At 40.4% G+C, this 25,712-nt stretch overlaps 1 protein-coding gene across 3 annotated transcripts in view; it reads left to right on the top strand.

Moving 5' to 3' along the window:
- LOC114093319 (kalirin) overlaps positions 1 to 25,712 on the top strand; it is a 450,305-nt gene that overhangs the window by 362,990 nt on the left and 61,603 nt on the right. For all 3 annotated transcript variants that reach the window (XM_071615264.1, XM_071615263.1, XM_071615265.1), the window contains exons 16-22: positions 733 to 852; positions 6,889 to 7,080; positions 10,420 to 10,569; positions 12,947 to 13,061; positions 16,706 to 16,821; positions 17,328 to 17,450; positions 24,761 to 24,943. In XM_071615264.1, coding sequence (XP_071471365.1) covers positions 733 to 852; positions 6,889 to 7,080; positions 10,420 to 10,569; positions 12,947 to 13,061; positions 16,706 to 16,821; positions 17,328 to 17,450; positions 24,761 to 24,943 — 999 coding nt within the window. The remainder of the gene's footprint in view (positions 1 to 732; positions 853 to 6,888; positions 7,081 to 10,419; positions 10,570 to 12,946; positions 13,062 to 16,705; positions 16,822 to 17,327; positions 17,451 to 24,760; positions 24,944 to 25,712) is intronic.

Here is a 25,712-nt window from a genome sequence, read left to right as displayed (position 1 = left end):
GCTTCCTTTGGGCTATTTACCTAGCAAACCCCAACTCCATTTATTCCTGGCTATAGGTATAGGGAGGTTGGACTCACCGCTCAGGTGTGACTTGGGTCTTCTCCATTACTTTTAAATCATTACTACACCACACCCATGATAGGTAGGGTACTGTACTAGGCACCATGTGATATTAAAATATGACTAATAGAATGCCCCAGACTTCAGGGAGTTTACCTTCTAAGGGGGAAATGAAATTTAGGTTAAAATAACTGAAGAAGTCAGCTGTGGTGATTAACATATAGGTGGTACATACAAACTAGTATGGTTGTGCTGAAAAAGGAAGAGATTGCTCCTAATAGGAATGATGAGGTGTGGAAGATTTCAGGAAGTTGTTGTTTGAACTGGGTCTTAAAAAAAGAATAGGATACCAACAGTTGGAATTTACTTATTTATACCATTCAATATTCCTGAAGGAACTTTAGACACACATACAACCAGATTGATGCTTAAATGAGTGAGGAAATTAGGTTAGTAGTGGGTGGTAAAGGGAGGAAATAATATATAGACCTGGAAATGAAATTGGCACATAAAATAAACTCCTTATGTCACAAGGTGGTAGTGAGATTGGGGAGCTGACCATCTAAGACCCTTCCTGAACTCTGTCCTTTGAATGAAGTGCCTTTAGATAAGGCAACACTCTGGGGAAGCTGCGGAAAGCCATTCACCTCTGTCCTTATCCTGATTCCCTAGGTCCTGGGATGGATCCGCAATGGAGAGTCCATGCTCAACGCCAGCCTGGTCAATGCCAGCTCTTTGTCTGAAGCAGAACAGCTACAGCGGGAGCATGAGCAGTTCCAACTGGCCATCGAGGTAACAACCAAATCTGACTGCACTGCTTTCTGTCCCCCTCTCTGCTCTGTGCCTGGGGCAGCATGATTCCCTGAGGTCGGGTGTTCCTTCAGGTGTGGGAGTCTTTACTCTTTCAGGTCCAGGAAGCTTCCCTCCTACCCAGGTACTGATGGGAAAGTGAGTGCAGGGCTTCATGCCCCCAAGGAGGCCAGCATCAGAAGTCAAGTATGCACACTATGAATGAGAATCTTACTCATCAGGGCCTTCAGCCTTTCAGGGCCCTGGTACTTTGAGATATTTACACATATAGATTATGTGCCAGTTGAGAAACGTAAAGCTAAAAGTTAGAATTTACTTCCAATTGAAAATCCCTCAGACCTAATAAACAAGTGCATGAGTTTCTACTAAATTGGGATCATATTTTTTTTTATCGTATTTCTAACCATTTAGTTTATAGAGTCCATCTTCTAACAAGGACAACCAGCATTGGAGCAGATCACACCCGTCTGCCTTGCTAAAGTGGTTGTTCAATAATGCTGGTAGAAGTTATATTTAGGGAGTAAACTGCAACTAGAAGATGTTACCAACTGGGACCATTTTAAAATGAAAGCCTATTTTAAAATAAACTCCACTTATAACAATCTAATATAAATGTTGCCATGCTTTAAATAATACCTTTAATTGTCCTTTCTATTAGGACATCCTCCTTCCCAAAGAGACTTAAGCTGATTGCTTCACAGTGGTTTGAGGAAAGAATAGGAAATGGGACATGAGAATTGTATTAAAAATAAAATAAGTTCAGTACCAGTGGGAATAGAGACAAAGAGTGAAAACTTCAAAGACACTCATTATTCTGTGGTTCATCATAGAAATTAGCCCACTTCTGAGTAAGAGCTACAAAGCTGTTATTTTTAAAAAATTATTGTTAGTGGGTATTTTGCACAACAGTAATGGAAAAATAGTAAAAATTTAACTGTCTGTGCCCATACTATGCCTTTAATGCAGTAATCCAGCTGATTGCTAAGCATTTTAAAACTAAATATTGATTGAATTCAACTATTTAATTTTCCAGAAATCATCTTGTTTGCATAAATAATAATATTAAGATGAATGACATGTTACTATAAGATACTTGATAATCTTCTTAGAAATGATTATTAGTCCTAAAAGTATGGTCTGGGATTTGAGATTTTAAAATAAACTATATGTTTTATGCACAATATGGGAAAAATCACTTTCTAAAGAGAAATTAACCAGAGGAGAGAAGTTTTATTATCATCAGCTATCTGTATTGCAGTTTGCGGACACAACCAAATGTGGTAGTGCTGGGACCTAATCACTATAAAGGAAAGATCAGGATTGGGGTAATAATCAGGCACTCAGTGGTCAGGTTTCCACTAGGGCATAGGAAGCAGTGAGGGTTGGGCAATCAGACCAGAGGCAAGAGAAGCTGTGAGGGAGATTAGGCAGAGACAAAGCCACTCTTGGCCTCTTATTTTTCATGAATGAGAAGGTTTACATGCTTTGTCAGATGATTAAATTTCTAGTCCCTTAAAGAAATGTTAAGCAGGAAAGACCAAGTGTTATGACACACCTGAGCATCTTAGTGAGCTGGCAAGAAAGAGCAGGTAGATGAGCCATGTGTGGTGGTGCATGCCTGTAATCCCAAGGACTCTGGAGCCTAGGAAGACTGCAGTTCAAGGCCAACCTCAGCAACTTAGTGAGTTCCTGTCTCAAAATAAATAATTGTTTAAAATGCCTGAAAATGTAGATCAGTGGCAGAGTACCCCCTGTGTTCAATCCCCAGAACTGGGAGGAAAAAATAAAAAGAAGAAGAAGTAGGTAAATGCTTTCACAGTGCTATTGAAATGACTAAATACCACACAGCTGCATATGCAGTATGTATTAATTTCTTTCAGATGCTGCAGTATCCTTGCAGCACAGAGGCTTGTCAAATGATTAAATTATGATTAATGCCTCCCAATCAGTCCTAGGTTTCTATATTGGTAAAACTTGATCAATTAGTCTTTAGAATTTATACTGAGATATAGCAACTCTAAAGTTGGTGTCTGTGGTCTCAAGAGGGCAGAGCAGAGCAGATAGGATTTCTGGAAGATCTTAGGAATGGGAGGTAGGCAGGGTCTTCAGTATGGTTAGAATAACAAGAACAGAACCAGAATTTCAGCATATGCTTCTTCTCCAGGGGGTCTATGTAAGGTTCTGCATCAGGAGGAAAATATGCCAGGGAGGATGAAGGCAATTTTAAAGGAAGTCTAAGTCTGGTTTGGCTTACCCCATTTTGATAGTATTATTGGAAGCTTTTATAATGATTGCTAATAGCAAATAGGATTTGACTTAATAGACCCTAAGAAAGAACCTGGGGTTCTGTAAGGGAAAATAAAATAGCTATTGGTAGGATGATCATATAATTTATTGTGTAAACTGAGACACTTTTCAAAGTGAAGAGAATTACTAAGTCAGAAGAACAGACATAGAGTAGAACTGTCCTTTATAAACCCGGATGTCTGCTAACCCTAGTTTGGGCAACCTCCTTGGGTTGAAGGTTTCAGTCTCTCCAGGGAAGATCAAAATTTTTCTCAGAAGCCTTGGTTTCAGTAAATCTTTCCCAGAACCACTCAGAATGGACAGAAGTACTCAGCACCCAGGTGCAGTAAAGCTCTATCAAGCAAACCTAGATTATTATATGTTAATATCAATAGAGGCAGCTGATGTTTCTTCAGGAACTTCAAAAGAAAAGCTCATTTTTAAAATCCATTTTTACTTGAAATCCTCTTATGCATTTTAAGTATAAACATTATGCCAAAAAAAAAGTAGCTAAAACTAGATAATAAGAGCAATTGATTCCGTTCAATTTTCTTCTGCATGCTCCTAAATATGAATGCCCTTGATAATCCTTGTCTTAAACATATAACACACAATGGGATTTGATAATAGGGAGTAGAAATAAATGCAAAATAATGATTTAAGCTTAGCGAAGCAAAGATTATGCCACATAGATAAGAGTTTATTATTTAGGAAATTAAAGGGGGAAAGAAGTTCTCAGGACTATTAAATGATAATGAGTTTCAGAGTAAGGAAGAGAATTTATTTTATACCATAACTTATAGGAAAATCCAGCCTATACCTCCACTCTCAGAGAAAGGCATGATAACAGGTTTATGATGACAGTTACATGCTGGTTTAATGTATTGAGGAAAAGCCATATAATTACCATAATCACTAATGTTCATCTTGTGAACCCTTCTTCCAAATGAGAACTACTATAGTTACCATTATATTCCTAGAGATAAGATGATGTGGTATGATATAGTAGAAAGGACATAGGTTTGGGAGTAGATGAAACCTGAGTCTCAATCCTGGGTTCATCACTTCCTTGGTTGTACATTTCTGGGCACTCTGCTTTTTAATCTCTGAGATGGGAGTAGTAATACCCACGTTGTAGTAGTGTTGGGAAAAGTAGAAAATATGCGTAAGCGTAATGCCCAGCACAGAGTATGTACACTAGATAAATGACAGATGCTTAAATGATTTTCCAAACTGCCCTTGCTTTGAGAGTTTTACAGTCTAAGTAATGACCAAGGGTTAGATGAGTGACATAGGAGTAGGGTCATTTTTCTGTGAGTCTCAGATCATCTAAAAAGGCCTGGTTGAGGAGAGCAGACCTTAGGTGAGTCTCAAAGGAAAGCTAAGACACTGCCTTAGGAGGATACAGAGGGTATCCATCATGGCAGGAAGAAGGGAGGTAGCAAAGGGAGGTAAGAAAGCTTGTGGTGTGTTTGCAGAGGCGTTGCAGGGGAAGCAGTAGGTGATAATGTTATAGAAGTAGCTAGGGCCAAATCGTAATGTACTTTTAATGACAAATACCAAGTTTGGACTTAATTTCATAGCAATGGAGGAACCATGGTAAGGCTTTTGAATTAAGAGAAGGGAGTGATATTTAGCATAAAATGAGAGCTTTAGAGATAGAAAGAATGTTAGATGTCACTTATTACAAACACTTCCTATTACAGAGAATTAAGCAAAACTGCCATATAACTTCAATAGCTTAGTGATCAAAATAAATGTTTAGTATGCTTGCAGCCCTGAGTTCAATCCCCAGCACACCACCAACACACACACACACACTCACGCATGCACGCACGCACACACGTGAAGGATGGATTTGGTAAATTAGAAAAGAAAACTACTTAGGTCACCCCCCTAGCAGTCTGTGTATGAAGTAGTAATGGCTGGACTGGGTGGGATGAGGGAGTGGGGCTCAGTAGTCATGAATAATATCAAAACTGCAATCCCAAGTGGCAGGGGAAAGTGGAGTATCAACAGAAGTGGTAGGTGAACAGGGAAAACTGTTCACAGAGAAGAGGAGTTCAGTTTCCACTGTGGAACTCCAGGAACTGAAAGCCCTTCCCACTCACTGACAAGGGCCCCTCTGTTCTCTAGGAAGATCATTCCCTTTGCTGAGAATGTGTCTTTGTAGCAGACTGACATGGGACAGGCAGTTAGACCAACCGAATGAGTGCTGCTCACAAATTGAGGTGTGTGCAGGTCATGATGAGGTAATAGAAGCCCGGGGAATAGATCAGAGCTCTGCTGGAGTGAAGGAAAGGCAAGGACTGACCTTAGCACCTCTGCATCTAGGAGCAGGGAAAAGACAGTGCCAGTAAACCAGGCATAGAAAACCAGGGATTTGTAGTGTATCATTTCTGCCTTTAGTGTTGATTCTCTGCTTTCGTTCTCAGTTGGGAACCTGATGCCGCCACAGGACAGAGGGACAGTGGAAAGGCCACAGCACCATGGGGTCTGGATTGCTAGAGGAGGTCATTCTAGGGAGCTACTGCAGATTCAGGAACGAGAAAAGGGAAGCCAGAAGGGGTCCATAGACTGTGGAAAAGGAGTGTATGGACTGCAGTCTGCAGTGTGGGCGAAGGGCAAATGTGGGAACCCAGGGGAGCGCAGGTGAGAATGAGGGAGGGCCTACCCAGACCCAAGCAGTGCTGAATGGATTTGCTCTTGAGAACAGTCTCAGTCACTGTCCCTTTTCACTTCTGGCTAAGTTGAATCCTCCTAAAAGTACAAAAGCCAAATGAGTACTATACCACTAGGCCAGAATGACCCCAGAGAGATAGGCAGCAGTGCTGTTATCTCTTTCAAGTCACTTGGGCTCTGAAATTCTCACATGGATCATCCACACCAGGACTCTGTTTTTAGGAAAACTCCAATCCCATTTGGTTCCTCCCTGGCACCCAGTCCTCCAGCCTCATCCTACCTTGTATAGTTAGCGTGAACTCAGAGAAGGCAAACTATATTTAGCCTGTTTCAAAAAGCATTAAGAAAAAATATATATGTAAATATCCTAAAAGCAAATGTAAAAAAATGTGAAGATCACGGGTTGGGCTGAGTTATCTGCCATACGACTCTGCTTCTTTGGTTAAGTAACTAAGGGAAGATGTGAGAGGCTGCTCTCTAGCTTTATTAACCTGCCAAATTTATTCCTTTTACTATAATCCTTTTCAACTGGTTAATGTTTAAAATGGCTATATCATAATCTGAAATTTATTTTACATGGAGTTTTTTTGGGTTAATATGCTATATTTACTTGATCTATAAAATGGGACTGCAGCAGGGGGAAAAACTTCTTTGAAAGCTTAATGGTGAACCTTTTCATAATTAGATTTGAAAAGGAAACTTAATGTACCAGAGAACAGACTTACATGCAACCTGTTTCTCTACCACAGGATCAGAATGTCCTTAAAATACAGGGTAATGCAATTAAAAAGTAAGGTCTGGGATGGAAGTTAAGGTCCTGAGAGACCAGTTAATGAAAATGTATGATATCCTTTTAAAAAATATGCTTTAAAACAATACTGTATTAATCTTCATGACAAAATGGATCAGTCATTTAAAGCACTTTAACTTTTCTGCATCTTTCCACTCACGCCTCACTCCACCCCCTCCCATACCACGCCTGGGTTGTTCCCACGGACCTCTCTCTCCTCCCCTTGTGCCCAGTCCCTCTTTCATGCCACTTCCTTGCAGAAGACGCACCAGAGTGCCCTGCAGGTACAGCAGAAAGCCGAGGCACTGCTCCAGGCTGGCCACTATGATGCGGACGCCATCCGGGAATGTGCAGAAAAGGTGGCCCTCCACTGGCAGCAGCTCATGCTGAAGATGGAAGATCGGTTAAAACTGGTCAACGCATCTGTGGCCTTTTACAAAACTTCTGAACAGGTGAGGGAAAGGTGAGAGGCGTGTGCGCTGAGGCTGACAGAGGGCTGCTTTCTGCTTCACATTGCAACTCTGCAATTCGACTCCAACAAGGAGCCAGTCCTCTCAGCACAAACTTGGAGAATAAAAGAATGACGTGTGGAAACACCACAGTTGGCTTCCTTATCATCTTTTTCATTATGGCAGTGAACCATGTGATTTATTTCTCAAACTCATCATATCTGTACTGAGGTGTTAAAACAGAAATGAGGTGCATACTAAATGCTAGATTTGAGCAATGTATCAGTCAGCTCTTGACACAGTAATGCCTTATAACCAACTGCCTTAAAACTCACTGGCATAAAACAAAAAGCATTTATTTTTTGCTTGAGTATCTGGGGTTCAACTAATCTTAGCTGAGCTTGGTAGAGCGAGGTTCCAAGCTGCAGTTTGCATCCAAGGATGCTCCTGTGTTTCTCACCCTCTTTGTCCAGCAGCTACTTGAGGCACATTTATAGTTAAAGACAGAAAGTGCAAGAGCCCAAAACCTACTGTGTAAGAACATCTCAAGACTTTACTTCTGTCACATTCTCCAATGTCCCATTAGCCCTAACAATCACATGGCCAAGCCATCAGTGAGGCAACAATGCCTCCAATGAAATTCTGGAGAGGAAAATGAATATTTACTTAACAATAATATAATCTTCTGCAACTAGTCATTATGCACTGCTTGAAAAACATATGACCCTGCCATTCCTGGGGTTTCCAGCCTATTTGAGGAAACTCAGCTCTGTCCTTGGGGAACTGTGAGCCTAAGTGGTTAAGAGAGTGCAGCAATGAGAGAAGTGGCAGGAGATGCGTACAGCAGGGCCCTGAAGATGCAGATATGTTACCATTACGTCAGTACATCAATATGGGCAAGGCCTAAGGATATTTTTTAAATGATTTGGGTGCTATACAGGAATTCTTTTCATGAAATAGAGGCTTAAAGCAGGACTAATTTTATTCAGTGTAAAATAGTTTTCTCAGTGAACTACTCCCTAGCAGAAATAAATAAAAAATAAATTCCCCTGGGCTGGGGTTGTGGCTCAGCAATAGAGTACTCATCTAGCCTGTGCGAGGCCCTGGGTTTGATCCTCAGCATCACATAAAAATAAATAAATAAATAGGTATTGTGTCCAACTACAACTAAAAAATAAATATTTTAAAAAAATACATTTCCCCTCTGGATGACTTATTGGGACCATGGGAAGTCTGCCTTGGGGCAAAGAAAACATGCCCATCAGAGCCTATACCAGTGTTATAGTTCACATACTTCATGTTTCTTATGTTTTTTTCAGAGAGATTATGCTTTTGATGGCCACAGAAGTGACAGCAGCAGATTAAGATGATAGAACTTCTCCAGTTGATCTATAATCAACACAATCCAAATCAAATCCCAGCAAGCTTTTTTGTAGAAATTGACATACCAATTCCAGGATGTCCATGGAAATAAAATGCACATGAAAAGAATGCAAATTCAAAGAACCTGGCATAGCCAAAACAATCTCAAAAGGGAAGAACCAAATTTGGAGGAGTTACACTACCTGATTTAAAGATTTACTCTAAAATTTCAGTGATCAAGACAGAATAATATTGTTATAAGAACAGACACAATGGAATAGAATGGAGGTTATAAAAGTTGACACATTTATATGGGTGTTTGATTTTTGTCAAAGCAATTCCATGAACAAAGGAAAGTCTTTTCAGCAATTGGCACTACCCAAATGAATGTCTATATGGGAAAAAATGAGACTTAATCCCGATCTAATGTACAAATTTCCATTTTATTTTTTATTTTTTTTTTTTTTTTTAATTTTTTATTGTGGGTTGTTCAAAACATTACAAATTTCTTGACATATCATATTCCACACTTTGATTCAAGTGGGTTATGAACTCCCCAAATTTCCATTTTAGATGGATCAAGATCATGAAGGGGACAGAGTACTATTTAAGAGTCAGAAAATCTGACCCTGAACTGACCTTGCTGAAGGTTACTTTATTTCTCTAGATTTGTTTCTTCACCTATGAAAGGATTTATACTTGATAATCATTTCACTTTTAACTTCCACATTGATTGGCTGTAAGTCCAATCTTATCATGGGACAGATCTCAAGTAGTCTTATTCTTAATGTCTTTGTATGTCTATAATCTGTTTTATCCCAAGACAAGAGCCTGCCTGTGCATATTTAAATGTCTTTCTTGAAGACAAGTACTAGAGATGGGACTAGACAAGCAACCCAGGATTTAGGAACAGACCATCTCATGATATGAGAAACATGTCTGGCCATGAGAATGTTCTGCCTGAGACATCTTTCAGCTTAGTTTATAACTCAGTGAGCATCCTGTCCAATGATATAAATCCTTCATCAAAAGTGATGGCTTTCTCAGAGGAAGCCAAAGACAGTTTTAGCTGCTCCCCCAGTTGCTATATCCAAGCAAGTAGTCAAAGTCTATTGAAGGAAAGCAGGAATTTAAGTTTCGTCTTTCTGAATCCTCCCTTAGTCCCTGATACCAGACCTCTTTGAATTTCCCACTGTAGGACCCAACCTAACTTTCTCTTCAAACCCCCTTCAAAATGCTCTGTTCTCTCCTGAGGTCATTTATAAAGTCCCCCAGCATGGCTTCTCCACACTTTTAGAACTGAAAGTCTTCTTAACTGTCTTTTAGGTTAACTCAAATTTATTTTCCCTGTGAAGAAAATGTGCATTTTGCAATAGGGAGCCTTCAGATGTCACTGCCTTATGACAGGACTTTGGGACATTTTTCCCAGGGGAAGAGAAAGAGGACTTTCATTCATGGCTCATAAATCACACAACAGTGGCAACTTCCTTCTTTACCTCTGCTCAAGGCTCCTTACTACAGGATAAGCGCAGATGGTTGGAAATTGAGCATCTTCTCAAAATTCCATTTCCTGTTCTATAAATTCACAGTTATTGTGAAGTTATACCAATATTAAATATATAAAAACGTTGAAATGCCTCCAATATACTATCTACCTTCCTTTTTTTCTACTTCATACTATTCCTTGGTAATGTCATCAACCCCCATAGCTACAGCCTTCTACTATCAACTCTAAGAAGACAATCCCCAAATCCATATCTCCAGTTGAAGATTGTCTCTCAAGCTCCAGACACAGGATTCTCACTGCCTTCTGGACTTCTCTTAGACTCTTAGGTGCCCCAGGGTCACCACATACTCTAAATTGACAGACTGAATTTTGAATGAAACATGTCACTGTGTGGAATTCTGTGGGCTGAAGGTCCTCAAAGAACACTTCCTAACTGATTAATTTACTGAGTGTTTCTCTCCATGATTCATTAGGTATGCAGTGTTCTGGAGAGCTTAGAGCAAGAGTACCGAAGAGATGAGGACTGGTGTGGTGGAAGAGATAAACTGGGGCCAGCAGCAGAGATCGACCATGTTATCCCCCTCATCAGCAAACATTTGGAACAAAAGGAGGCTTTCCTTAAGGTCAGAGCACATTTTCACATAAACTCTCAGACTCCAGTCTGTTCTTTCAATATGTAGGTGCTCTCATGCACACATGCGTGCTCTCTCGCGCGTGTGCGCGCTCTCTCTCGCTCTCTCTCTCTCTCACACACACACACACACACTTGTTTCATATGGGCCTCCCAGCCCCCTGCTTTTGCTAACTTCTTATCTACAGGGCAGAGAGGTTGTAGAGAAGATGTTGACTGGTCAGTTGCAAAGGTAGTAGGGTTATTCTTCAAGCATTCATTTCTCTCTCAGCACTTTTGGTATCATTGGGCAATTAGGATATAACATTACTACTGTTGCCATATTTCAATATCCTGATATCCTGTGGATGTTGTTAACTGAGAAAAATATACTCAGTGGTTTGGTTTATAAAATTACTTTTTGATTAAAAGATAGAAAACACTTAAAATGTATAAAACACTATTAAAAATACTTTATAAATAGATGATAATCTATTTATGATCCTTTATAAAAGGTTAGGGTAAGAATTAAGCAAATAAATTTAGACACCATGTTTATTTATCAGTCTAGCAATTGTCAATTACCAATAAAGGCCATGCTATTTATTCTCCTGTATGAAGGTAGAATACCTTTCCTGGACTTAGAGCCTGAGCCTCCCAGGGAGGAAGCACAGCCGTGCTGTGCACAGGCTTTCAATGGAGCAGGAAGATCTTTGATATTCTCTTAACCATCTGTATCCAGGCTAATCTAAAGTCTCTGTTCATTCCTAAATTTCTTGCTTTCATGTTCTACTTCCTCTCAGGTAAGCACAAGAGAATGTTTATACCCTCACAGACTGCCACTGTTTTTATGCAATTCTATAATTAACTGCCTTTCTTTTATTAGGGATTTTCTCTATTTGACCACCTTTTGGAGTTATATTTTTTGTTCTTTTTAAAGATGGCCTTCTCCCATCTGTCTAGTATCTGAAGCTATACTGGTTAGAATCTTTAGTCATCAGGAATAGGAATTTTTCCATGCTGGGCTTAAGATAGTTTAAAAAATTTTCCCTATTTTAAAACAAAACAATTTAAGTAGAGCATATCAAGGATTTTAAATACAGAGATAAAGGTATTTACTCATAAAATTAAACATTTCTTTTGAAGAAGAAAAACAAAACTTTTCTGGGCTGATATTTTTCATATGTTCCCAAAATTATAGAGAAAAACACTCCATCGCTGTGGGAATTCTGTGCCCAACAGACAGAATGTTACACTCTGTTTGTACACATTAGTTGATCCATTTCAGATTCTTTAGCTTTAGACTACCATTAAGCTATCAAACTTATGTGCCTGAGAGTTCGTGGACCCATCAACAGACTTCTACCAAAGATCCCAGAAGTTTTTGTTGCTAATTTTTATATAATCAAAAAATTATATGGTTTTAGAATTATATTAATCATATGTTAGTTATAGAGCAATTTTAATCATATAGTTTATAGGATCTGAGGCTAAGTATAAGAAGGTTTAAAACTTAACAATTTGGTCTAGAGGTAATTTAATTCTGGAAACTTGTAGATTAAAAATTAGTATACTAGCATGTTACTTTTATAAACAGGAGAGTTAAAACTTCTTTTCAGAGAAATCCAGAACTATATAAGCTTGAGAAACTAGAAATACTCTGTCAGTAGACCTAAATTCTAGATCTGCTTGTGCCCTTTCTGGGCCTCAGTCTTGTCTATCAGTATAACAAGGAGAATGTGACCTGTCCTCTCTGCCCCCACAACTGACTTGAGTCTTAAAGGCTCTTAAAGTCATAATGGTTCTTATTCTGTTACAGAGATCAGTGTTTTCCAATAATAGAAAGTTTATTGGTGATTTTAGGTAAGGGATGGATAGACATATGAATTTGAAAAATGCAGGTAACAATTTCCATTTAGATTTAGAATGTAGAGTTAATAAGCGTGTTTACAAAAAAAAAAAAACTTCTCCAAGTCTGAATCAAACAAATGTTAAAGAGGGCTTATGTTGCCTGGACTTTCACCAGTGGTCATCATAAGAAGTATTCTAGTGGAAAAGGAAAACCAGCCTGGGAGTAAATGTTAGTAATGCCAGATCAACCTACAGGTAGTCAAGGGATTTTATTGATTTCTGATTTTTATCTTAAATGGAAAGAGGACAGGCACAGATAAAAGGAAAGCTCAGAGCACGAGCCTATTAAATTGGAATTGGACCATCCATGTACCAGAAGTGACCTCTAGAGCTGTTCTCCCACAGGACTCCTCCAGCATCCTCATGACTGTCAAGCCCTCAAGCTTCCTAAAAAGTGGAAGGAGGGCACCCCCCTCTGGTGGCTAGAACACCAGACAGTTGCTGGGGACAGGAGCACCTCACACCTTTGTGTCTCTCAGGCCTGCACCCTGGCACGGCGGAACGCTGAAGTATTTCTCAAGTACATCCACAGGAACAACGTCAGCATGCCCAGTGTTGCTAGCCATACTCGAGGACCTGAGCAGCAAGTGAAAGGTCAGTGAGAGGCCTACCAGGCCTCAAGTTATTTCACTAGCATGGACAAGAGGCCAGCCCTTCCCTACACTGTGCTGTGGACCTAGTATTCATGTTATTTCAAATTTCCTGATTCTTTTCTTAGAGAAGAAAAAAATCTGATGTGGGATGGTGTGGGCACTGGTGATTCATGGTCAGTTTCTTAATATGCATCAAGATTCTGAATGGAAAAATGAGGACAAATTTTCCCCAAACTTTTAAATAGTATCTTAAAGCTCGGGCTATACTGCGTAGTAGAATTTTCTGAAATAATGGAAATGTACAATATGGTAACCACTAGTCACATGTGCCTATTGAGCACTTGAGATATGGCTAATGCAACTGAGGAACTAATATTTTACTTTTATTTAATATTAATTAATTTAAATATAAATAGTCATATGTGACTTGTGCTGACATATTGAATAGCACAAGACTGGGTATCTTAACCCCTGGCAATGAGGCAAGAACTGGGAATCATAAAACCAAGATCTAACTGTAGAGTTGTCACTTATTGCCTAAACTTTAAAACTTTAGTTTTCTTATTTAAAGTGGGGAGAATGTCTAGGCTCTTGCTTCTGAAAAATGTGGTCCCAGACTAACAGCATTGATATAACTGTATGACTCTCAGGCCCCAACCAAACCTACAGAGTCAGAACCTGCATTTTGGCATGACTTATCCCATCCACCATGTGGTTTGTGTGCAAGTCAAATTTATATAACTAATATTCTAGATAAATTGTAATATCTCTCTGAATTCTATAAAGTCTGTGATTATATGAAAAAATTATATAACCTTTAAAAATTGCTTATTATCTGATCATATTAAGCTCAAGTTATTATCTGTTACTACCTTAAATTATTACTCTAGCCATGCACAAATTAGCCTTTGAGTAGATGACAAGTTTAATACATGTCCACTTATAAAAGCAGACAAATACAACCCTGGATGGAGGTGGGTAGGGAAATCCAAGCTGACTTGGAGTGAGGAGTGTGACAAGCTTGAAGACACCATGAACAGAATAGGGATGTGTGACCTGCTTTAGATAGGGCTTTCTGCCCTGCTCAGAGAGCTCAAGAGCTGGGAAGATCAAAAGCCACTGAAAAGAATTAAACTTAGGAACCAAAGTTCCCTACAGAGAGGAGGGACACACAGTTCCTTTTCCAGCTATGTTATTCTGTTTTTGATTGAGGGACCCTGTGGGTGGCTGACATCATGTCAACCACTCCTTAAAGCACATTTCAGTTCTCGGCAGACACAACATCTTTTTTTTTTTGTATGTGGTGCTGAGGATCGAACCCGGGCCGCACACACGCCAGGCGAGTGTGCTACCGCTTGAGCCACAAGCGCGCTCGCCTGGCATGCGTGCGGCCCGGGTTCGATCCTCAGCACCACATACAAACAGAGATGTTGTCTCTGCCGAGAACTAAAAAATAAATATTAAAAAATTCTCTCTCTCTCTCTCTCTCTCTCCCTCTCTCTCCCTCCCTCCCTCTTAAAAAAAAAAAAAAAAAAGCACATTTCAGAGCATATGTTCTGACTTCCAAATGCAGATGGCAGCTTGGGTGAGGCCAGCTGCTGCTGAGAGGCCACACCCCCCACCTACATTTGGGTATGCAGATAAGGACCAAGCACCCAGAGGGAGCCAGGATGCCTATATCATCTTGGGCCAAGGGAAGGTTGAAGCCATTATGAAGGCTCTCAAAAAGGGGGTGGGAATGAAACTTGAAACCCTTTAGGGGGTTTTGCCTGACTTGGGTTGATTCTCTCAGCCATCACAGAGGGAGGCTGAAGTGAGCAGAGCCTGACTGGTGCACGTAAAGGCTAAAGGAGGCAGGTTCTCACTCTATCTTTCCCCCACTGGAAGCTCTCATGTGAGCAGGGACCTGGAATTCCTTCTGTATCTATTTCCTTTTCACCTGCTGCCTGGACCCAAATCCATTGCTATATATTTTAGGTTTACCTATGGGAGCAAAGATTGCTGCATAACAACACCAAAATTCAGAGTTACACAACTGAACATTTATTGTACAAATAACTGGGATTAGCTAGGATGGCCATGCTTGGCAATACAACTAACTGTGCTTCAGGCCAGCTGGCGTGGCTCCTTAACTATCCGTAAGATTCTTGTCTGTTCATGCTGAGACGTGGGTCGAAGGCCAGAAGTTACCCAGAAGTGATTTTAAGCAAGCACATTTTCAAGTTCCTGCTAGTGTCATATCTGTTAACGACCTATTTGCCAAAGTAAGTCACATACCCGAACCAGAGGTCAGTGAGGGAGTGAGGAAGTATATATTTCACCTCTCTGGCAAACTAAGAAGCTAAGTGATGAAGGCATAGACAGCTGTAGGGAATGGAGGATGATTAGGACCTGTGAAAGGTCTCAGCTTATGGGAGCTCTTCTTAAAGCCAAACCCTCCAAGGATATTAAAAGTAAACACAATCAACAAAAACATTAAGTATAAACACCACAGCTTGGGTTGTGCCACGTTGATAAAGCACAGCAATGTGTGCTTTATAACCTGGAGACCAGGGTGGCCAAGGGCACAGGGCTCTGAAGGCAAACACACTTGGACCAAATCTGAGCTCAACCCCTTCCTATCTTAGTGAATCTGAGCAAGTTACCTATCCTCTCTGAACCTCAGTTTTCTTATTTGTAAAAGCACATTTATCATAGGGTATTGTAAAAACATGTGTCTGCCATATAATGAGTGCTTACTAAATGTTAATTATTCATATTATTATTGTTATGTATTTTTTAATATCTAATATAATTAGCAGGAATCAAGAGGCAGAAATGATACAAAATAAATTTGGTTGCTTCAAGCGTAGAATATACCATTTAAACCACTTAAGGAAATCAATCTTTGTAGCCAGTTACTGCTAAAAGGAGAAGTAGGAAGGAAAAGGACTGACCCCCTACCATGGCCCCCTTGTGGTGCTTCATGACTTGTACATATCCTCTTGTTTATCATCATTAGAGTTAAGAGCTTTCAGCTTTCTTATGATCAGACCCAAACAACATGGAAGCTTGTACCTAGAGACAGGACAATGTAGCTTCCGTATGCCCTCTGTTTGGAAGCTTTATGACCTTGCCTCTACTGTTAAAGTGCTGTGTGTACAACTCCTATGCAGTACAGAGAAGGTGGCCCATGATGTGAGCTGTCCATACCTCAACTCATCCCTCTCTGCACTATTCATCTCCTGCCCTTCTCCTAGTAATGCCTCAGGAATGCCTGGGCAACATCCATCCATCTTCATTAGGCTCCAGGGCCAACTGAGTTAGTTGCTATTTTAGGGACTGCTTCCTCACAAGGTCTCTTACAACCAAGGACTAACTTTGGTATGAAGAGAATCACAGTCACTTGTAAATTGCTGGTGGCATAGCCTTCATTCCCTAGTAGATGGAACCCTCAATAACAGGCTTTTGCCCTAGTCTCCCTGATCTTGTTCGCTTCTGGGGAATTCTGTGTCCCAAGATTTTGCTCCCTTGGTTCTGATGCTGGATTAGTCCTATGGGGATGCTTGAAAGTCACAGTCACCTGGTGCCTAAGCAGTGGGACTGAGTTGGTTGGAGATTTGGTCAGCCGTTCCCATGACCAGTGCTCACTTCTTCTTCCCACAGCCATCTTGAGTGAGCTCTTACAGAGAGAGAATCGTGTTCTACACTTCTGGACCTTGAAGAAACGTCGGTTAGACCAGTGCCAGCAATATGTGGTATTTGAGCGCAGTGCTAAGCAGGTATGTCCAGAGCTTTCCCTGGTTTTGTCTCAGTTGTGAGGAGTATAGAGGCCCCAAAAACCAAAACTTGGGACAGTCCAGAAAAGGGCACAGCCACAGGCAGAGTGAAGACAGGAGGTGGGAGTGAAGAGATGAAAGAGAACAGGTTGCATTTGTCAGTCATTCAAATTTAAACAAGCACTCTGTTCTGGGTTTGGCTCCAGCAGATGTGAAGGAACTCACCATGCTCCTTGCTCATGGATGACACTGGGCCTGGCTAGGAGAGTTCCCAATCTAATGCTTTAATGGTGGGATATTCCACATGAGGGGAGAACTTATTTATTAAAATAAATAAATAAATAAAATAAAAATAAAAATAAAAACACCTTTAGAGCTACATACCTATCACGTCAACAGTCCTTGGGTCCAGCATGTTGGCTCAAACCAAGAACCTTCCTTGCAGTATAGCATGTTTTCCTTCCAATAGCTGCCTTCTGAGGGACTGGGTGGGTTGTTTCCCCCCACAGGCACTGGACTGGATCCAAGAAACGGGTGAATATTACCTCTCAACACATACCTCCACTGGAGAGACCACAGAGGAAACTCAGGAGCTGCTGAAAGAATATGGAGAATTCAGGGTGCCTGCCAAGGTAGGAAACATCCCAAACCCCTCCCCAAGTCCACCTAGCACCCCCCATTCTGGCCAGCTTCACATGATGGAAACAAGCCCAGCCTCTGGAAGCAAGTTTAGGAAAGCATGTTTTCGCCTTTGAAATCTGAATATCAGAAGAACTGCAGAAGTCAATTGCTGTACACTGTTTCCAAAGTCTCTTTGGTCCATATTCTGGGATCTGTTAATATTCTTTCAGACCAAATAAGGCAAAAGTGTGTATTCATGCTAAAATGTGCACACACCTGTGCGTATTTACACATATCCACATATTCTTAAGATTTGAATAGCTTAGGAAGTCTGTCTTATGGGAAGGGCCAGTGACTGTGGGTGGGTTGTAAATTAAGTTTCATTATTTCCATCCGGCCTCAAACCTGCTAATGAGTTGGGCGGGGAGAACAAGATGTGCACACGTGCTCACATCCTCATACACACTGAGGGGGTACTATAATGGAGGGAAATATGATTTTTGTCTGCTTTCACAGCTAGCATTTGATCTGACAACACTTGGGTTTAAATAAAAATCTGATCTGTCCCAGCGCCCTATTTGTAATGTCCCCGTCTCTTACCAGGGCTCCTTGCCACATAGGACCCTTTCTTGGCATCAATTCCACACTTGGCAGTTGCTCTTCCCAGGTGAGAGCTGCCCTGGGGGCGCCAAGGAAGAGAACATATTAGTGCTCTAACCTACCTAGATGCCCTCTGTCACTACCGTACATGTTCTTCCAGTTTTGTGTAACAAACTAAGACCTTAGCCTCATTCCTGAGGCTAAGTGATTATTATGATGATAATTCAAAAGTGATTATTCACTCTATAAATCCTACACTATGAACACTCAATATTAGGGTGCTGTACCTTGCATTACTGTGGTTTTTGGGGTCATTTTGCCAATCAATGAACTGTGATTTCAGATAACAGACTCATTTCAATATCAGCTAAAGCAAATAGCACAAAGGAGGTAGTAGATACACAGAACCTTGTTCAGATCCAAATGAAAATGGGAGTTAATAAAATGAGTTATGGGGTTTGGATCTAACTTCTCCTCTCCAGATGGTACCAATAATGAACCATTAACAGGCTGAGTAGTATCAGCCCCATTGATGTTCCTACCTGCAGAGGAGGGACTGCAGCAGATAACCCAGAGCTTCTTTAGGATCAGAATCTGTCTGTAACCAATGTGAAAATGTGGAGAACTATCCAGTCAATTTAGTTCATCCTTCCTTTTCCACCTACTTCATAACTTCCTCCTCTTTTCTATTTACTGTTACCACCCTAATGTGTCCCAGCTTCCTAAATGAGTTCTATACATGTGGCCTTTTCTGCCTTTTAATCTAGACTGTTCTTCATATCTTGAAAAGGTCACTGGTCACATTACCACCCAGTTCAAGAACTTTAATGGTTTTCCAGTGCTTCCACCTAAAGCCCCACAGCTTCTACAACTATGCCCCTCTACCTCCCCAGTTTTATCTTCAATTATTCCTTTACGCAAGTTTTGTGCTCCACCTGAATGGGTGTATTTCCTCACCCTTGGAGGTATACATTATATACTTGTTTGCCTTCATATATTTTTCATATCATTTCTCTACCTAGACTGTCCTCCCCTTCCTTCTAGTTTGTGCTTTGTAAAAGGAGAGCATCTTTCTGGTCCTGTGCCATCTCCTCTGTGATCCTGCCTATGTGCCAGGGTGTGACCTGGCCCTTCCTACCCTGCAGCCCTTGTCTGTAAAACCTTTAGGCTCCTGACCTGGGCTGTCTGTTCTCCAATAGCCTGTGAAATGGTATCTCCTTTGTAAGGCAGTAAGCTACTGAAGGACACTTTGTTCATGCTGTGTTCCCCCAGGTTACCTAGCTATATCTTATAACATCGAAGAGAGGCCACAAACTTGCATGAATATAAGGGAAAAAGGAAGTCTGGATCAATTTCAACACCATTTCCCAAATTGATCTTTAAAATGATTTTTCTACTTTGGCTCTATAGGTTCTATCTTCCTCCCAGCTTAAATATCTCTATTTATAAGGTATCGTTTTTCCATCTATCATGTTCCAGATCTCAGGGTTATTTGTATCAGTCTCTACAGGATAACAAATTCAGCTGATGAGCTTCTGAAAAAAAGGCAATAGCCCCCTGTCCCACCTCAGTCCAGTTTCCTTGGGGCAAACCTCTTTTCACTAGTCATCATTGGTTTTCATCTGTATAACCAATGAAATTAATTTAAAATGGAAACTGGATTGACTTTGAATCACAAGAGAGTTAATATAAACAGGGCAACAGATTATATTGAGTTATTATATCGCATTACAAAAAGAGATCAAGTAAAAGAAACACTGATTATAAAAAGGTACTTCTATATTAAACCCCACAAATATAAGAATAAAAATGAGATAGAGTTTGGGTAAGTATAAAAGGAAAATGAAATTTCATAGGATGGTGTCATACCTAGACTATCCAATTGGAAGAATAAAAAAGATATTTCCTATTGTGGGTTTCAAAATTCTAAGGGTTCACGGCACACAGTGATAGAAAAGGTTAATTATCTTGACATTTACAACTCTGTTTCTTCTAAAAGCAAAACTTGTTTTTAGATTCTCTTGATTTTTTTATTACATCTCATTGATTTTTTAGTATACTCACAAAGTTGTACAACAATTGCTACTGTTTAGTTCCAGAACATTTTCATCATCCCAGAAAGAAAGCCCATACCAATTAACAGTCACGCCCCATTAACCCCTCTCCTCAGGCAACTACTAGTCTACTTTCAATCTCTATAGATTTGCCTGTTGTATACATATCATGTAATGGAATCACATAATCAAAATACGTGATCATTTATTTGTATCTAGCTTCTTTTCCTTAGCATATTGTTTTCAGGATTCATCCATGATTTAGCATTTATCATTCGTTTTTATGGCTTCCCTCATTTTTATGGCTGAATGATATTCCATTGTTTGAATACATCACGTTATATTTACCATTCATCAGATGAATGTTTTCCTTATTTCTAGTTTGGGGTTATTACAAATAATGTTGCCATGAACATTCATGTACAAGTTTTGCTGGGAACATAGGTTTTCAGTTCTCTTCTGTGTATACCTGGGTATGGAATGAATAGGTTCTATGGTGCCTCTATATTTAACTTTGAGAAACTGCCAAATTGTTTTCCAAGGTCGCCATTCTATTTTATACTCTCACCAGCAATGTCTGGGTTCCAATATCTCTACATGCTCACCAACACAAAGCTATTGTTTGTCTTTTTGATAGAGCCATTTTAGAGGGTGTAAAGTAGTACCCTTTTTAGTTTTGTTGCTAGTAACCAATAATGTTGAGAAAACATATTTTAGATTGGTAGTTTTATCTCTGAAATGAAAGAAGACATGAGAGAAACTGGACTTAATTCTTTTTAACACAAGAGAATAAATCAGTAATAAAAGTGACTAGAGTCTTCGCTGAACTAAATTATGTCTTCTTGGAATTCAGCAAGCAAGGACAGGGAACACTGGAGAGTTTCAGACAGATATGTTAGACTGAGAAAAGTAGAATCTAAATATTTAGTTCAGATAAAAGATGGGCATGGTTCCGTTTCTGAGAGCCTTAGAGGGCTTTAGCTCATATGTGATGGGAAATCTGGAAAGGTTTAGCTTTTCATCTGTAATGCCAGATGATCTCCTGTGGAATGAATATAAAGATCTATTTCAAGAAACCTGTTTACCTGCACAAAGAGATTATTACTAAGCCCATATCTACGAGAAATATACAAACAGTAAATATAAGGAATGCCAGTAATGAAAGGCAAATATGGAAGATTAGGATGAGATAATAGGACTAATATCAAGGAAATTAAACTTAAAGACTTGTAAAATGTGCCCAAAACAAAAGAACTTTAAAAATGTTATTCAGAGTAAGGCTCACTAATTAGAGAGAAAGATAGTGAAGTATTAATTGGTCAAAGAAAATTAAAAAGGGAGGGAGAAAGGACAAATAGAAGTGATTATCTTCTCTTTTTAAACCTTGGTCTTTCTCAGCAGATAACATAGAATTCAAAGTGGAAAGGGCAGAACATACATTAGGGGACAGTTCTGGATTTCCTGGTCAGATGAATTATAGTTCCCAAAGTCTCCCTTTTGTCCACAGATCTTGTCCATAATTCTGAACCTGTTCTTTAACAACTGCTACAGTTCGACCTCCACCTCACCAGTCCACATAAAAGTTACTATCTTTGGTGGAAAGATTTGAGTTTCAAATTTGCTTGTTATGGGGGGAAGATAGTGTATGTTGTATGTAGGAAGAAAGAAGAAACTATGTGGCTGGACCTCCCAGGACCTCAGAAAAAGCTGAATCACAGCCCCATTAGAAGAACAAGAAATGTGCCATTGTCTCACCTCTGGAGATGACAACTAGGATGTCACCTCAGACCAAGACCAACTTGAGCAGCCACATTGTCTGGTCTTCTCCCCGGAGCAGAGGATCAGGGATTTCTGCAGTGTCCACCATTTGAGGATTCAGCTTCCCTTTTCCTCCCCCATCTCCCTTCTGCATTTCTACTCCTGCAACTCGCCACCCAAATCCTGTCTCTGCAATTCAAATCCCCAGAAAGATAACCTCAAATTGATCCAGCATTCGCTACTTTTTTTATTTAGACAAAACTTTCAGGCTAGGACACCTGAGAAATTACTGGCCACATACTGATTGGCAGCCTTCATGGGATAAGTTTTTGCCTCTTACCAGCTATACACAAGAATGTGGCAGGTCATGTGGTGCAACTGCAGTCACCATTGCCATCACTTCAGACTCTACTCTATGAGGTCATGGCCACAATGGTGTCTCAGTGGGCCAAAGCTGACAATTAATTCTTCCCACTGGAGACCCACAGCTCTTGCTGGTTCTAGCTCTACTCACCTCCACACCCAAGCTTTGCACCTTCATTCACCAGTTCCACCATTCAACATTTATGGTGTGCCTGCTCTTTTCTGGACACTGGAGATAGATAAACAAATATGATATAATACTCACCTTTTAGGAGTTCATGGTCTAATGAGGGAGACCTAAATAACTCTCCATGACATATACTAAAATACAGGCACCTCTATGTGGTACTATGGGGACAAGGGGAAGGGCCTTGTGTCTTTTGGGGAGGAAAGGAGATGAAAGAGGGACATTGCAATGAGTGGAAGGTGAGTAGAAGCCCTCACCACAGGGAGGGGCATGTGACATTCACCAGGTTGCAGTTTAGGGTCTTGGAGAACAGTGGAGATGGGCCACTACCTCAATAGCTGGGCCCTGGGTTAGAGCTTATCCACACTGCTTAATTCACTATTTGCTCCCTAGGCTCCTAGAGTATCTGGAATATTCTTGGCCACAAGCCACTCTCCTGATTGATGTTTTGATGCTTCAGGATGCAGTTTCCCCTGACGGAGCTGCCCTGGTAGAGCTGCAGCCACCTACTGGCTGCAAAACCCCATCTCATGAGTGAAATCACCTTACCAAGAGCAGAGAATATGTGTGTTTAGAATTTTACAAAAAAAGATTTCTTGATATAACAGCAAATGTTAAGCTCTGATTAAGTAAATAGCAAACAAAAAAAAAAACACTCTTCATGAAAAAAATACCTAAATGCAATAATATATTATAGAAGTCCTTAGGATACCAGATTTCTTTTCTTAATCAATTCCTGTTGCAGTTACTCTTCACCTTTTATGGCTGAGGGCTGTTTCTCCTATCCTCACACCCACCTCCTCTCCTCCACTCCAAAGCACTTTCACCCTTGACTTCCAGCCCACTGTCTTGAGATAGGAGCGGCTTGGTGTATTAGAAGAGCCAGTGGAGAGCCAGCACCCCAGTCTCCCTGGCCATGTGGCAGACAGAGCACTCTGCTGGCCCTTCTAGGATTTCTTGGGAGAGTCAGTCTCCCATAGGAATTACTGTGAATGAGCCTGAAAAGGAGGGAGTAGGAGGGTTAGAAAGTGAAAACTGTGGAATAAAGTCTCTTCTGTCTTTTCTATTGCTACTCCAGTGACTTCTTGCCTCAGTTTCCCTCAAGTATCTAGATTATAGCATGATCAAAATTTTGGACCTATTTTCCTCCAACCCAAAAGACTTTTTTCTTCTAAGAATATCATTTAAACACTCCTTTCTTTCCCTTAAAATTTTCAAGTTTCCCTGAAGATTTTAGACTTTCAAAATTGAAACTTAAAAGACATGCAAATGTTTACATCTCAATAAGCCTTCTATTTCCATATCTTATCTAATTTGAACCTCACCTTCCCATGAGACCTCTGCCACCTTTCCATGCCACTCTACCTTTATTTTTCCCCAATTAAAAATCCTTGTGGTTTTTTACTTCTAATTTTGACATTCAATTACATGATGCCTTGAGTAATAGATTTAACTATTCTTTGTGAAAACCTTGTCCCCTCCAGTGATTATAGTCTGTTTGGTGGGGAATGAACATCTTTTTTTCTTCTTTTGTTTTCCCCCCAAGCCTGGCCCCACAGCTGTCTACATAAGGCTATAGACAGAGTAGACGCTGAACAAATTCTTACTAGAAATGAAATTAACCCAGTACATGTCAGAGTTTTACCTCATTAGCCCTCTAACAGATACTTTTTAACCCTTTTTCTCCCTCCCTCTCTTTAATGGAAAATAAAGACAAGATCCTTATAGTAAAGGGGATAACATTTACCCTTAGGTCTTGGGTTGGATTTCTTTGGCTCTTAGCATGTGCCAACTGACATGATATTTTACATCCTACCTCAGGCCTGTACAGGGAAAGGAGAGAACCAAGAACAAAGGAACAGAGACAAACAGGTGCTATTGCTTACTAAGGATATGAATTTTGACCAGCCTTTAAAACTAAACCTCAGGTTTTTTCCATCTGTAACTCAAAGAGATCCTTCCTCCACGTACTTTATAAGATGCTTTAAGAGTCACATGAATCTCAGATGCACTGATAACATACTCTATAGACCTGTAAAGCCCACTACCTTACATTGATGGTAATAATGGCTAGCATTTATGGCTTACTGGGTTCTTGCTATGGTTACTGTGAATGCCTGCTATACTCTAGGCCCTGTTCTAAGCAGTCTGCATTATCAGCTTATTTATTATGATTCTCATTGTGTGAGTGCAAGAACCAAAGGACACAGAGAGTTTAAGCAGCTTGCTCAACCTCTCCCAGCTAGTGAGTGACAGAGCCATCAGGCTGTGAGGAACCTATGGCTGTGGAGAGAAGGGGACTTGGGGTGAAGGACACAAGAATAATGTAATCCAGTAACAAGACCATCTTTTGGGGCAGCAAACCAAGGAGAAGGTGAAGCTTCTGATTCAGTTGGCCGATAGCTTCGTGGAAAAGGGTCACATTCATGCCACGGAGATAAGGAAATGGGTGACCACCGTAGACAAGCACTACAGAGATTTCTCCTTGAGGATGGGGAAGTACCGGTACTCCCTGGAGAAAGCCCTAGGAGTCAACACAGAGGTGGGTAGAGGGTGTTGCCTACGCGGGTGTCCCCATTCTCCCCCTCAACACCACTGTTCTCATCACCACAGAGGTAAAGAGCATTTCCAGAGAGTCCTTCTGAGCTGCTGAGCCCTGGGACACTTGTCTTGTGTGTTTTTTGAGTGAAGGGGGAAGGATCTTGCTAATCCATTCACCTCTAGCCCTTGTGGATAGTGTTCCATATAATGCAAAAATTGGCTGGCCAAGAGCAGGACCTATTGCTATGCAGCAGAGTTTTTCTCTGTGTAGAGTTAACTGTTGACTTGAGGACTAACCCCTTTATTTTGGCCTCATTGGTATCATCTCTTACTCAATTATGTTAATCAGCAAATGATTAGAGCCCCTAGTATGTATAATAGCACTCTTTCAAGAATAAGGGGTAAAATTTGTACAAAGGCTGTTTGACATTTCAACTGAAAAATGGTACTATTTGCCATGAAGCAAAGGAAGACTGACTTTTAATATATTCTTTATAATAGGGGTCAGTACCCTATGAATTAAGAGATAAATACAGCCTAGCAATTTAATCCTGGGATTTCTAATTCGTAAATCTTTAAATAGGCTCATGCTCTGAAGCGGAGCAGCCTAGAGAGGGAAATGGTCAAACCACTATGAGTTGAAGTAGTTAACATCTCCCCCAGGCTCTAAACTGAATTTCTTCTAGAGGGTTCCATCATGCATAAATACCAAATGATGGTTGAAATAAGTAGGGATGGGTAATTAGAAAGTTCAGTCATTGTTCAACCAC

The sequence above is a fragment of the Marmota flaviventris genome, chromosome 8 (assembly GCF_047511675.1).
Source record: "Marmota flaviventris isolate mMarFla1 chromosome 8, mMarFla1.hap1, whole genome shotgun sequence".
Taxonomy (NCBI): domain Eukaryota; kingdom Metazoa; phylum Chordata; class Mammalia; order Rodentia; family Sciuridae; genus Marmota; species Marmota flaviventris.
Note: the sequence above shows the minus strand (reverse complement) of the source record. Positions and strands in the feature narration are given on the sequence as shown.